Source organism: Gopherus evgoodei, chromosome 3 (genome assembly GCF_007399415.2).
Source record: "Gopherus evgoodei ecotype Sinaloan lineage chromosome 3, rGopEvg1_v1.p, whole genome shotgun sequence".
In the NCBI taxonomy this organism is placed as follows: Eukaryota; Metazoa; Chordata; order Testudines; family Testudinidae; genus Gopherus; species Gopherus evgoodei.
This window is the reverse complement of record NC_044324.1, coordinates 215,240,459-215,253,744: the sequence shown is the minus strand read 5'-3', so window position 1 is coordinate 215,253,744 and position 13,286 is coordinate 215,240,459. Positions and strand designations below refer to the sequence as shown.

At 42.1% G+C, this 13,286-nt stretch overlaps 1 protein-coding gene across 2 annotated transcripts in view; it reads left to right on the top strand.

Annotated features, from left to right (window-relative positions):
• Positions 1–13,286, top strand: part of PLCB1 (phospholipase C beta 1) — a 662,054-nt gene that overhangs the window by 481,360 nt on the left and 167,408 nt on the right. For both annotated transcript variants that reach the window (XM_030558021.1, XM_030558022.1), the window contains exon 11: positions 8,336–8,493. In XM_030558021.1, the coding sequence (XP_030413881.1) occupies positions 8,336–8,493 (158 nt within the window). The remainder of the gene's footprint in view (positions 1–8,335; positions 8,494–13,286) is intronic.

Below are 13,286 nucleotides of genomic sequence, written 5' to 3'. Positions count from 1 at the left end.
TGTTTCAAACTTGCCTTGCCTTTTATGAGTTTAGTCAGACCAAATTAGAAAAGAATTCCTACCAAATTGCACCAGCAGGTTACTTGACATGCATTTTGGGATAGTTTCAGAAGCTACTCTTGGAAATTATAGACTTGTAGGACTGGAAGGGACCTCAAGAGGTCTTCTAGTCCAGACTCCAGCACTCAGAGCAGAACTAAGTATTATAGACCATCCCTGACAAATGTTTGTCTAACCTGCTCTTACAAATCTCCAGTGATGGAGATTCCACAACCTCTCTAGACAATTTATTCCAGTGCTTAACTACGCTGACAGTTAGGAAGTTTTCTCTAATATCCAACCTAAACTGCCCTTTCTGCAATTTCAGCCCATTGCTTCTTGTCCTATCCTCAGAGGTTAAAGAGAACATTTTTTCTTCCTCCTCCTTGTAACAATCGTTTATGTACTTGAAAACTGTTATCATGTCCCCTCTCAGTCTTAGTCTCTTTTCCAGACTAAACAAACCCAATTTTTTTCAATCTTCCCTCAGAGCTCATGTTTTCTAGACCTTTTATCATTTTTGTTGCTCTTCTCTGGACTGTCTCCAATTCGTCCATATCTGGTGGCACCCAGAACTAGACATAATACTCCAGTTGAGGCCTAATCAGCGTGGAGTAAAGCAGAAGTATTCCGTCTTGAGTCTTGCTTACAACACTCCTGCTGCTAATATATCCCAGAATAATGTTTGCTTTTTTGCAATGATGTTACACTATTGACTCAAATGTAGTCCTTAGTGCTATTTAACATATCATTTGTGGATCAGTAAAGTTAAAATACTGTTATAGAACAAGTGAAAAAAAGTTGTCATAATTTAAACCGGAAAAACACAATATCATGCTGAGTGCTTTAACTTTTGTGATACAAAATGTGTGCCCCATTTCTTTGTGGGTTCATGGTGCTCAGTAAATCTGAGACAGCTGGCCTGGAATGGGACTTAATAATTCAATTTTATAGATCCATTACAAAAGCTGACAGCCATAGATTTTATTTTCAAGCTAGACCAGATACAGTTGTGTTGCTGTTTGCATTCGTTCAGCAAACACTTCATTCAGTTTAAAACGTAAACAAATGCTATTGGATTGTTATCTTATTTGTTGAATGTTGAAGGGGTTAAAGGCTTGGAAAGTTGGGAACAAAAGCTTCAGGAAAATCTGTGTACTCATTTGAGCAGTGCAAATGGCAATAGCAACCAATCATGTAATCATGATTAAGGAAGTAGGGAAACCATTCAGCCTAGCAATCCATCTTTATTATGGTTACAGTTATTGTCCTTTTGTTAGTTTTTAAGCTAAGAAAAAGGCATCCCCAAAGAAACACTGTTACAACACGAAGAGAAACATATACACAGTCTGACTTTATTTTTAATTGTAATGACCATTTTTCTAGCCTTTAGTAGAAACACTTGGCAGTACATCAAGTCCTGATTATTTATTTAGAACCGTTATTGCTTTCTCTCCCCCACCCCCCTTAAAGAAATGCAACAGTTAAGAACAAAGATAAAATCCATCAGGAAAGAAGTAATTTCTATTAATTCGAACCTGGTTTAAAGAAATCTTTTTGGGGGAAAAATATTTTTCTCACCACTGATTTTTTTAAAAAAGATATCCTCCAGACATTAATTGTGAGTCCTGTTTTGTGACTGATTTCTTTCCAGAGTTGCCTGAGGTTATTGCTATTGTCACAGTGGAGAGTGACATTGCTGCAGCTTTCCTTGCAGCACTGGAAGCCAAGCAATAATGATTGTTATCTATCACAATCATTTTCACACATTTATTTAGCCTTTAAAATGTATTTTGCCATCTGCCTTTTTGCCTTGTAAGAGGAAAGACAAATGCAGGATGCAGAGCTCATCAGTTTGGGGTTGTGTGTGTGTATAGACTGCAAAGTCTACCCAGCTAACTCCCAGCCCTGCTTCACCTCCACTGTCCATTTCCTCTACCTGTGCTCCTAGACCACTGAGCAGCTGGGTTACCTAGGGAGGTGGTAGAATCTCCATCTTCACAATTTCAAGAGACAACAATGTGCTGTTGAGGAAGGGGAGGGTGAGACGGGAGAGTGGCCATTCTGAGATTGCTGTGTTATATAGCAGCGCTAAGCTAATTTTCCTCTCTACTCACCATTTTACCTGCTGCCGCTGAACACTTGTTGAGCTTCTGGGACCACGCAGTAGGGTAGCAGGGGCCACACTACAGCAGGCTTGGCCCCCCGTCATCTCTGTGTAACATTACCCTGAAGTTATCTGGACCGGTGATCTGCTTGGTCACTCCAATCCTCCACTCTGGGAGCCAGCCTTACCCTGCTCTGCTGTGAGAATTCCCACTCCTAGGCCGTTCACGCACAGCCTCTGGCATGTAAGTTGCTCCTTGGATTGTGCAACCAAATGACACTAGCCAATATCTTCAGTCCCAGACACAACTCTAGGAACCTCCGTCTTGCAATGTCCAGTTATGCCCGCTGGACACTGCAAGCTTATATGAGTTCATCAATTTAACAAAGAAATTGATATGTACCAGGCTTGTTATCCCAAGGGGAGACTCTGACATGCTTTGTGGAGGTGCTTCTTTGCCTTCTCCATTTCCAAAGCCCACAATGGGAAGACCACAAAAGCCCACCCGAGTTTCCCAGGAGAGGGAAAAAGAACTGGGCTCTCAGCGGTTAAGGTTAGCTGGAACATTGAGATTTGTAACTTCACCTCTTACCAAGAAAGGTACAGGTACCGCTCCATCTACTCCACACAGCATTTATATTGCAACATCCAGAACTTACAATGCCCACACTGGCATGGGGATGCTTTGAGGATGCTTTAAAAAAAAGTGAAGAGTAAGTTATTTCATGATGTTCTCGCTTAAGAAATACATTTTAGTAAGGAAGAGAGGTTAGAGTACTTATCTAGGAACTGGGAGATGTGGGTCACATCCTTGCTCTGACACAGAGTCCCGTGTGACCGTGGGCAGTCACTTAGCCTCTCTATGCCTCAAGTCCTCATCTTTAAAATGGGGAAAGTAGCACTGCCCTACCTCATGGGGTGTTTTGTGAGGAAAACATGTTTAATATTGTGAGGTGCTACGATACTATGGTAATAAGGGCCATACAAGTACCTCAGATTTTAGGGCTGGTCTGACACCATTTGGAGTCACACTAACTAGGGTAAGTATTTTAAGGACTGTAAGTCCTCATTCTTCCGGCCATGAGATGATCACCAGCTGCCATCATAAATTCCATCCTGCCCCAATACAGTGTCACACAGCTACTGTATAGGGGTCTTACACTTTCCCCTGAAGGTGAGATTGGTTACTTTGAGTGGCCGGTTACTGAACTAGATGGACCACTGTTGTGGTCTAGCGTGGCAATTCTTACATTCTTACTGCCCAGCATAAACCGCCCTCATTTGGGATTCATCTCAAGTCTGCTACTCCATCACTTGTCAGAGTCTTAGTGTGCCATGGAGGCAAAACTCTTAGAGTATGTCTACGCCACAGTTAACCACTTGTGTCTGGCCTGTGTCACTTGGCTTGGCTGCAGGGCTGTCAAATTGTGGTGCAGACAGTCAGAGGTCCCAGAGCTCAGACTCTAGCATGAGTCTGAATGTCTAGATTGCAGTTTTCCAGTTCTGCAGCCTGAACCCTGCAAGCCCGTGTCAGCTGAGACAGGCCAGCCATGAGTGTTTAATTGCAGTGTAGACAAACCCTCAGTTCTTGAGGACTAATCATTCAGGCTGTCTTTAAAGCAGCTGGTACTAATAAGCTTGGAAGAGTTCAGCCTTCACTAGCTGCAGAGATGAACAGGCACAATAGAAAACAGCCGTAAGGGTAGGATGGGAATATATGATACACAGAGAGAAAATAGGTATACCCAAATTAAAGGGCAGGTTAAAAAAAATCCACAACTTTTAATGGCCATTCATCACTTCTTTGTTTCCTTGAGTCATTAACATTTTCTGTGCCCATTCTTGTTGCCATTTTGAAATTTCCTAAGTTTGGGCATATTCTTTAGTGCAATGCTCAGAAGCCTGTGGGGCAGAGTGCATTAAAATTGAGGAGTTGTCCTCAAGCTTCTGTTTTAAGGAGGGCAAAGCCCCACTTACATACACTGGTACTGTACCTTGTTCTGAATGGAGTACCGGGGCAAATATATCCAGGCTGCCAACTTTGAGCCCTATGGCCACATTGTGCTAGTCCCCTGGACTCTTTATCCATGTGCTATGGCGTTTTTCCACACCTGGTCCCTTACAGATGTACTGGGAAAAACTAACCAGCACACTAACTCATGCACCATAACACCCAGCGAGTATAGTCAGACACCTAGAGTGAAATCCTGCCCCATTGAAGTCAATGGGATTTTTGCCAGTGACTTTAATAAAGTCAGGATTTCTCCCCTGGATTGCACTGTGCAACATATGTGATTAGTAGCACGTGCCAGTCTGTTTGCACAGGAAGGATGAATGAGGGCCTCACACCTGACTTGCTCTGAGCTCACCTCTAAAGAGGCTAAGCGTAAGTGCAGGCTTTTGTCCTACACCATGTGACATTTTAGTTGTTTGTTGGTTTAAATCATTGAAATTCAGATCTGAAGTTACAGCTCTGGCAATCCGACAACTTGGGCATATCAGATCTGATGCCGGATGTTTTATGCATCAGATATGAAGCTTACTGCTATGCAAATACGTGCACACACATGTACTAGCGTCACTGAGTGAAAGTTTCTGCAAATCATGTTGTTTGCAGGCAGAATGGGTAATTGTAAGTGCAGGGATGTGGAGGCAGTAGGCTAGGCCCCCTGACAGCCAAAACAGCTGTAATGGATGAATGGTTAACACCTTGGATTCAAAATCAATGGGATTTCCTGGTGCAGTTGTGAATCTTGATCACAGTGAAGGGCTGCTTTTGACTGGGAGTCTTTTTCTAAAATACATGCTCTAGGAATTATTTTGGGGGGGCTCTGTGGCCTGTGCTATACAGGAGGTCAGACTAGCTGAGCACAACGGTCCCATCTGGCTTTGGAATCTATGAATCCTCAGCTGGTATAAATCGACATCGTTCAATTGACTTTAATAGTGCAATGCCAGTTTATACCAGCTGGGGATCTGGTCCCATGTTTACTGGGAAATTCAGGTTTTGTCAAAAATACGTTCCTCCTTATTCAGTGCAAGTCAATAGGAGTTAGAATACTATGGTGCTAAAGCAGATATTGCATGTATTGAAGAAGGGAACTTCAAATTTTCACTTGGAATATTGCGTTTATTTCATGTATTATAAAAATTAGTCATTCAAAGCACTAAACCAATTGATACTGTTTTTACACATTGGTTGGCAGTCTTGCTGAGGACTGAATGTTCATGGACACTGAACATCCTCTCACCCTTAGCGGTGATCCTTCCAAAGAGGGTCTGAATCATGTTAGCAGGGTAACGTGGATAAGTGTCATATGGCAAGCAGTGCATATGATGCTTTAGTTAGAGACTTCTGAGGTCAAGGATTTCACAAGTCCAAAATGTTTGGTGCAAACCAGTAGATGATGGACAATAGTCTCCTGAGAAATCCAGTAGCATTCATCAAAATTCAGACTGCTTTGAGGGAAAACAAAGACAACCTAAAGGAAAACAGCTGTGAATACACACAGCTTTTCAATCAACATAGATCAGAGGACCCAAACATTTAGAGCTGAGTTTTCAAAAACAGACACTTAAGATGCAGACACAAAATGTGCATGCTGCGGCAAACAAATATGTGCTTGTGCAAATTAGGCATTCTGCAGGGGGAGTGGATAATTGTGCATTGCAGACGGTGTGACTACATACATGGTGTATGTTTGCAAGCAAGATTACCTGTTTGTGCATCCATCTGCTTCTGAAAACTTATGGTGCAGAATCAAAGGGGAAAACATTTAAAGAAATCAGGAAGGAGATGTGAAATGTGGGGGGGTTATAACAGTGAGGCAGGGAGAAAGAATTGAAGGGAGACAGGTTCATATAAATACCAAGTGCATTAAACACATGTAAATGAGAGAAAAACTCTCAAACTTCAGTAGCAGAGTTAGGCCAGCACTGAGCACCTTTGAAAAATCCCGTTCTCAGTTGTCTATCCCAGGCACCAGCCCTAAATAAGCATTTTCAAATAGGAGGGCCTTTTATTATTTTTAATGTGGATTTAAAATGAAAGTGTAGAGAAAATAGAAAGTAGACATTTAAATTGAGTGGAGCTGCCAGAGGACCTGAGCTCCCGACAGAGAGCTTATCCACAGGAGGACCACAGTAATGGTGAGTGAGGAGTGCATTCATTGACAGGTACATTATATATCTCTTTGACATACTTGTATGACCCCTGTTATCACAGTATCTGAGCACCTCCATGTGTTTAATGCATTTATCTTCACAACAACCCCATGAGGTCAGGAAGTGCTGTCCCCATTTTACAAATGGGAAAATGGTATGTAAAGAGATTAAATGACTTTCCCAAGGTCACACAGGAAGTCTGTAGCACAGTGGGTCATTAAACCCAGCTCTTCCCAGTCTGTGGCTGGCATCTTGCTCACTGGACCATTCTTCCACTATCTTTAGTCTTCCATCACAGGATATTTGCACTGCCATTACTGGAGCTGAACCTATTGTGAAGATTGAGTTTCCGGTGCTGGAAGCCCAGAACTTTTCATAAACACAAAAATTTCATTTAAACGAGAGGATATTTTTTCCCCTAAAGTCTCCATGTTTGAGAAAAAGCTGTTGGTTGTTTTTTTAATTTTACAATACATCAGTATTGCAAACAGGTAATATAATTACATTTTTAATACATAGTGCGGCATCACCTTGGGAAATTTAACTAACCAAATAACAGTGGTGATTAGTATGATAAGTATTGATTTGGGAGCTACTGTTGATCCATGAGTGACTGTACAGCTGTTGATTTTCTCTTGCACTACACTGTCTTGTGTGTTACAACAAAAAGAGGTCTACTGTCCCAGTTTTGTGGAGTAGCCTTTGTATCTTGTGTTGCTTGTTTAAAGTGTAACACGTGCTTTAGAAACTAGACTTTAAAAAGAGCTTTTTATTAATGTGAATTCAGGCTAAACTGGGGATCTGAGCAATTACTTTTGAAGGCAACGGTAGCAAGGAACTTTTTAAAACCTTGTTTATGAAGCCTTGCAATTATTACAGAATATCTCATTGATATCAAAGATGCATGTTTATCAGCCATTTGAAATATGAAAGATAGGAGAATAATAATGAGGCATACTGACGTGTGTGTGTCTTTCTGTCTGTACAGGCCTTGATTCGAGTTTCCTGGTGGCTTTGCATCAGGGTAACTCTATTGCCTTCAGTCAAAGAGCTTGGCTTGTTTAGCCTGGCCAAAAGAAGGCTGCGGGGTGATATGCTTGCTCTATATAAATATATCAGGGGGGTTAACGTTAGGGAGGGAGAGGAATTATTTAAGTTTAGTACTAATGTAGGCATGAGGACGAATGGGTATAAATTGGATATTAGGAAGTTTAGACTTGAAATTAGACGAAGGTTTCTAACCATTAGGGGAGTGAAGTTCTGGAACAGCCTTCCAAGGGAAGTAGTAGGGGCAAAAGACTTTTCTGGCTTTAAGACAAAGCTTGATAAGTATATGGAGGGGATGTTATGATAGGATCATTAATTTGGGCAATTGATCTTGGATTACCACCAGATAGGTCTGCTCAATGGTCTGCGGGGAGATGTTGGATGGGATAGGAACTGAGTTACTGCAGAGAATTCCTTCTTGGGTGCTGGCTGGTGAGTCTTGCCCACATGCTCAGGGTTTAGCTGATCGCCATATTTGGGGTCGGGAAGGAATTTTCCTCCAGGGCAGATTGGCAGGGGCCCTGGAGGTTTTTCGCCTTCCCCTGCAGCGTGGGGCACGGGTCACTTGCTGGAGGATTCTCTGCAGCTTGAGGTCTTCAAACCAATTTTGAGGATTTCAATAACTCGGTCCTGGGTTAGGGGTTGTTATAAAATTGGATGGGTGGGGTTCTGTGGCCTGCCTTGTGCAGGAGGTCAGACTAGATGATCAGATTGGTCCCTTCTGACCTATGAGTCTATGAGTCTATGAGTCAGTCCTGATTTCCACCACTGTAAATAAAGACAGACCCTGGGCTATGGCATTGTCTTGTGTTAAGTCATTTTCATTTCGATCTGATGCTCTTAAGATGTCTTTGACAGCTTGCCTGTCATCAGAGGGGGAATGATGTTATCAGCACTCGTTAGTAGTAAATTTGTTATAATTACCCCAGCAGCCTAGAGTGAATCCCCTTGTTTCATGTCCTTGTTATTTTGTTGCAGCTGGACAGCTGGCTGGTAACTCCTCAGTAGAAATGTACCGCCAAGTGCTCCTGTCAGGCTGCCGCTGTGTGGAGCTAGACTGCTGGAAGGGACGAACAGCAGAAGAAGAGCCCGTCATTACACATGGATTCACCATGACTACGGAAATATCCTTCAAGGTATAACGAGGCAACACACTGTCACTTTCTCTGGGGCAGTTCCTCCCGTGTGAAATGTGTCCCAGCACATGGCAGAGTTAAAAACCTTCATACAGTGAAGGCAGATGGAAAGAGAAATTGAGTGACAAAGGGCAGGTCCAGACTAGATATTAAAATCGATTTTAGATACGCAACTTCAGCTACGGGAATAACGTAGCTGAAGTCGAATTTCTAAAATCGAGGTACTCACCCATCTGGACGGCGCGGCATCGATGTCCACGGGTCTCCGTGTCGATTCCGGAACTCCGTTCGGGTTGATGGAGTTCCGGAATCGATGTAAACGCGCTCGGGGATCGATACATCGCGTCCAGACTAGACGCGATATATCGATCCCCGAGCAATCGATTTTAACCCGCCGATGCCGCGGGTTAGTCTGGACGAGGGCAAAGAGATGTTTTGAGATGAGTGTTGAAAACAGGTGGAGAGTTGCTGAAACAGACAGATAGAGGGAGGATTTTCCCATAGTCCCGAGCTGCAAGAAAAAGATCATGAGTGGAGGGATGCCACATTGGGACAGAAAAGAGACTGGTGCTAGATGATAGAGCAGACAGACATGTATGGAGTCCGTGGCAGGTTTTATAAACAAGGAGGGCAAGTGTGAACCAAATCTTGAGGTGAATGGGGAGCCAGTGGAGTTGTCTGACGATAGAGGAGATGTGGCCACATTTCTTATTACAGGTGAGAAGATGAGCAGGGGGATCCTGCATAGGCTGGAGTCGGAAGAGCTGGAACTGAAGCTAGGACAAAATGAATCCAAGCAAGAGAAGAAGGCCTGAATGAGGATTTTGACAGAAAAGGAGGCAAAGCTCCAGTTCTCCCTCTCTTCTCTATCTGGCAGGGACTCTTAACTCCCTGCTAAGTTTGCTGTCATATGTTTTCTCTCCTTTCCGTGGCCTGCAGGTTTACTCATTCCTTTCCCCCTGCAGGTCTGACTATTAGCACGAAGGTTGCAGAAAGGCCTGCAAGGAGAACTTCTGTATAGCATCCCCTGAGGGAGAAAGGAGGCAGGAGTGCACACAGCATGGCAGAGGACCTCTTCCCCTCCAGGCATTCAAATGCTGCCAACACCCTGGCACTTTCAGAGATGTTTTTCCCATGATTCCCCTGTACAGTCTGGTACCCACAGCTTGGGAATCAGTGGGTTAGTGGGGAAAGCAGGAAACAAAAATACTAACGCTTAGAAGGCAGCAAGATAGTAACTGTAAAGATAAAGGAATAACGAAACTGTAAATTCCAAGAACTAGCATGACAATGGACTGCCCATCCAGGTAGTGAGACATTAATAGTGTCAGTGAGACCTGAGCATTTGTCATAATCGATTAAAAAGTTTGCAGTAATGTGTTTGATCGTCTCATGAAGATAAACCTGGTATTTGGGGATGGGAGCTGAAGTATAGCAAGTATGACCACAAACGTGTGTGTGTGTGTGTGTGTGTGTGTGTGTGTGTGTGTGTGTGTGTGTGTGTGTGTGTGTGTGTGTGTGTGTGTGTGTGTGTGTGAGAGAGAGAGAGAGAGAGAGAGTGTGTTGAGTGTGTTTCTAGGCTTCTTGTATTTGGGGATGGTAGTCCACAGCAGTAATGTCTATTGGCTAAAATGCTGTCTCACTTTCAATCTACAGTATGTATTTGATCTGCAGTTTTTGTGCTTCCAGCACAAATGCTAGATAACGGTAATAGTACATTATCTAAAATGCTATGTAAGGGCAGCATTTTAGAGTTCTGAAAGAAATACCTACTGTTAACTTTAGATACTTCTTTTCCATGGAAATACATTTCCAGGCTTACTAATATGCAGACGACATTTGGGAAAATATCATCCTTCTATGAAGTATCCTTGTATTACTGTGTATCCTTGTATTACTGTGATAGACTTGGCCATTTTAACAGCTACAGATTTTGTGTGTACCTCTTTCACTGTGAGGGGCAAGTGTTTTCTTGTCTTGATAGTCATTCACTTAAAAACCAAGTAACATAACAACAAAGTACCTATATTTCACTTGCACTGAACTGCTTCTCTACTTTTTTCACTCTTTTTCTCTAACTCTCTGCTGATAGATTTAAGTCACAGGAAATTGTAAAATACAACCCCTGGCACTATTATTACTAACCTTCCCATTTCACAGTTGAGAAAACAGTTGATGCTGATGGGTGTAGAGTTTGGTTTCTGAAAGTTGCTTAATTAAATAAGGTGGTTCTCAACCTCTCCTCAGCCATGTACTAGAGTATAAAGAAAAATCTGTCTGATTCTTTTAAAACTTACACAAGAATTGGGCCCAGGAGATTTCAGGATCCAGTTCATATCTTGCTGGCGTCTGAAGTGGATGGGAGGGAAGTTTGAGTATGATCAGAACCTTTCAGTCACCCCTAATGCAAACGTCCTATTACACGTATTTATTTATTTCTTGCTGCTTCTCTTTTTGCCTCTAAAGTGTATGCTGGCTGAGGAGAAGGAGCAAAGCAGTAGATAGAATGCATCAGAGGTGTGTGACTCAGTTCTGAACGATCATTGGCTCTGGATGTTGAGTGCTAGGACATTGAACAATTTATGCTTGTGGCGTGGCTGTCACAGGCAATGCTGTTTGCTCAGACCATTGGTTTTGACTGACATAAATAGATTTTCCGAAGTGTAGAGACAAAAAGTAATATGAATTCACTTTGAGACAACTTCATTCATTCGTTTTTTGTCTCCTCTCATGACTCAGAGCAATTTGTGAGACTTCTGTCTGCTGCAGATTGGGAGCCACTGAAGATATATGGCCTTATAGCAAAACCAACCACATTCCTCTTGTCAAAGTTAGGAGTTGCTTTCTAGTTATATGCACTTTTTGTGTCTGTTCTTTGGAGAATCATTTCAAGTGAGTCATGCTCCTGCTGCAGTGAAACATGGATCTTAGCATCATTTCCGCTCTGACTGAAGTGGATCTGTGTATAAATTTGGAGATGCAGAAAGCCCAGTGTCTCAAAAAGGGCCAATCGCTTCATTGACCCAATGTTTGAATCTCACATCTACAGATTCAGCCAATCCCAGTACGGTGTCCAAGCTCTTACCCTTTCAAGCTGACTTTTCCCCCATTTCATTTTCTCCCCCTGTATTCAGTATTTTCCTCCCATCTTAGGAGTTGCAGTGACAGCTGAGGAAGTAGTTTCATATGACTATACAGAACTAGTCCATAACTGGAGCAAAGTTCTCCTTCCAAGGGCACAGTGGGGTGCTTATCTTTCATACTGTGCTCTTCTTTACACATGCAGAGCTCCCACTGCTATCCATACTGCTGTGCGGAGATGAGAAGAGAATTTTGCTCACTATCCCTAGCAGGTGTCTGAAATGTAACACATGCTGTACCCTTTCACCTGAACATGAGTCACAGGTCTCTTAGAAAGAACATTTCATAGAACGCTACTTGGCCCAAGTCTACTACAAAATAAGAAATAGATCTATGCAGTAGGGTTGAGGGCCTGCAGCTTGATTATTTTTATTATGCTTTCAGGGGCTCTTGTGGTCCGTGTACGAGAGTGGTGAAGTCTAAAGGGAAGAAAAGAGTAGAGCTACTACATCTTAAAGATCTAAACTAACCTATCTGTAGATCATAATGGGTGGGATTTTCAAAAGATCCTTGCGATTTAGGTACACATGCCAGATTGGCTTTCAGTGGGACTTATGTGCCTAGGTCGCATAGGAACTAATAAAATAAATCCCACTCAGTGTCACAAATGTAAGGTGACATCATTTTTTTGTGATCTACCTGAGCTGGAAGCAAGTTTCATCTACAAGGAGGTATTTTGTACTGTGCAATGGTATGCAGTGTCTGTTGCTAGCTCTCATGGTTCACGAGATATCCAACTTTACTTACTTATGTATCATTTATTTGTCAGTTTTACTTCTGCAAATAAACATGTAACCAGAAACCCATTGCTAGATAGAACTGACCCATGCTAGGCCCTGAGGAGGAAGATTCCACATTTGGAAATAGGAAAAAACAAATGACTTTTGAAGCTGCTCAGAGGCTAGAGCATGAGAAGGAATCTTGGTAGAGATGGTCAGAATGCCGGCGAGGTAGTTAAGTGGTAAAGTTTGCTATTTATTATATGAAGAGTGCATGTATACATATGTATAAAGTCATATAGCTGTGGAATCAGTTCTTCAGATGGTGTAACTAGTCATAGCTCCATTGATTTCAGGTGAGGATCTGCTCCATACAGTATAGATGTAATTTGATCTCTCTGTAGAGACATGAAAAATGTAAATATCAGGATATACACTCAGTGTTGCCAACTCTCGCTATATTTGGTGTTTTTTTCTTAAAGCCTTAGGCCCTAGAGTTGTATAAATGCACTGGAATCTCAGCTTTAATTAAAATAAAATTAATTTCTAACCTTCATGGCTGTATAGATTAGCTTGGGAAGGTGACTTCTAAAAGTTCAAAAGCCAGAAAGCAAATAAAAAAGAACTCTCACTAGATTAAAAAAGCCTCATTATTTTGAATTCTATTGTATGATTTTTGGTGCTTGACTCATGATTTTTTTTTAATGACTGCATGGCTATAACAGCCTTCAGTGCTAATCCACGTTCATCTGGAAGCAGGTTTATATTTCAAGAGGGAAATGTGAATTATTTCTAACAATAAGTGCATTGATATAGGACAAAATGGGCACACAGCTAAAATTTGTGTCATAAAATGATTCCTCTGGTAGATAAACTATTGCCATCTTCAGTCAAAGCTGAAAGGCAGCCTTTACAAATAAATAGTTCCATTTC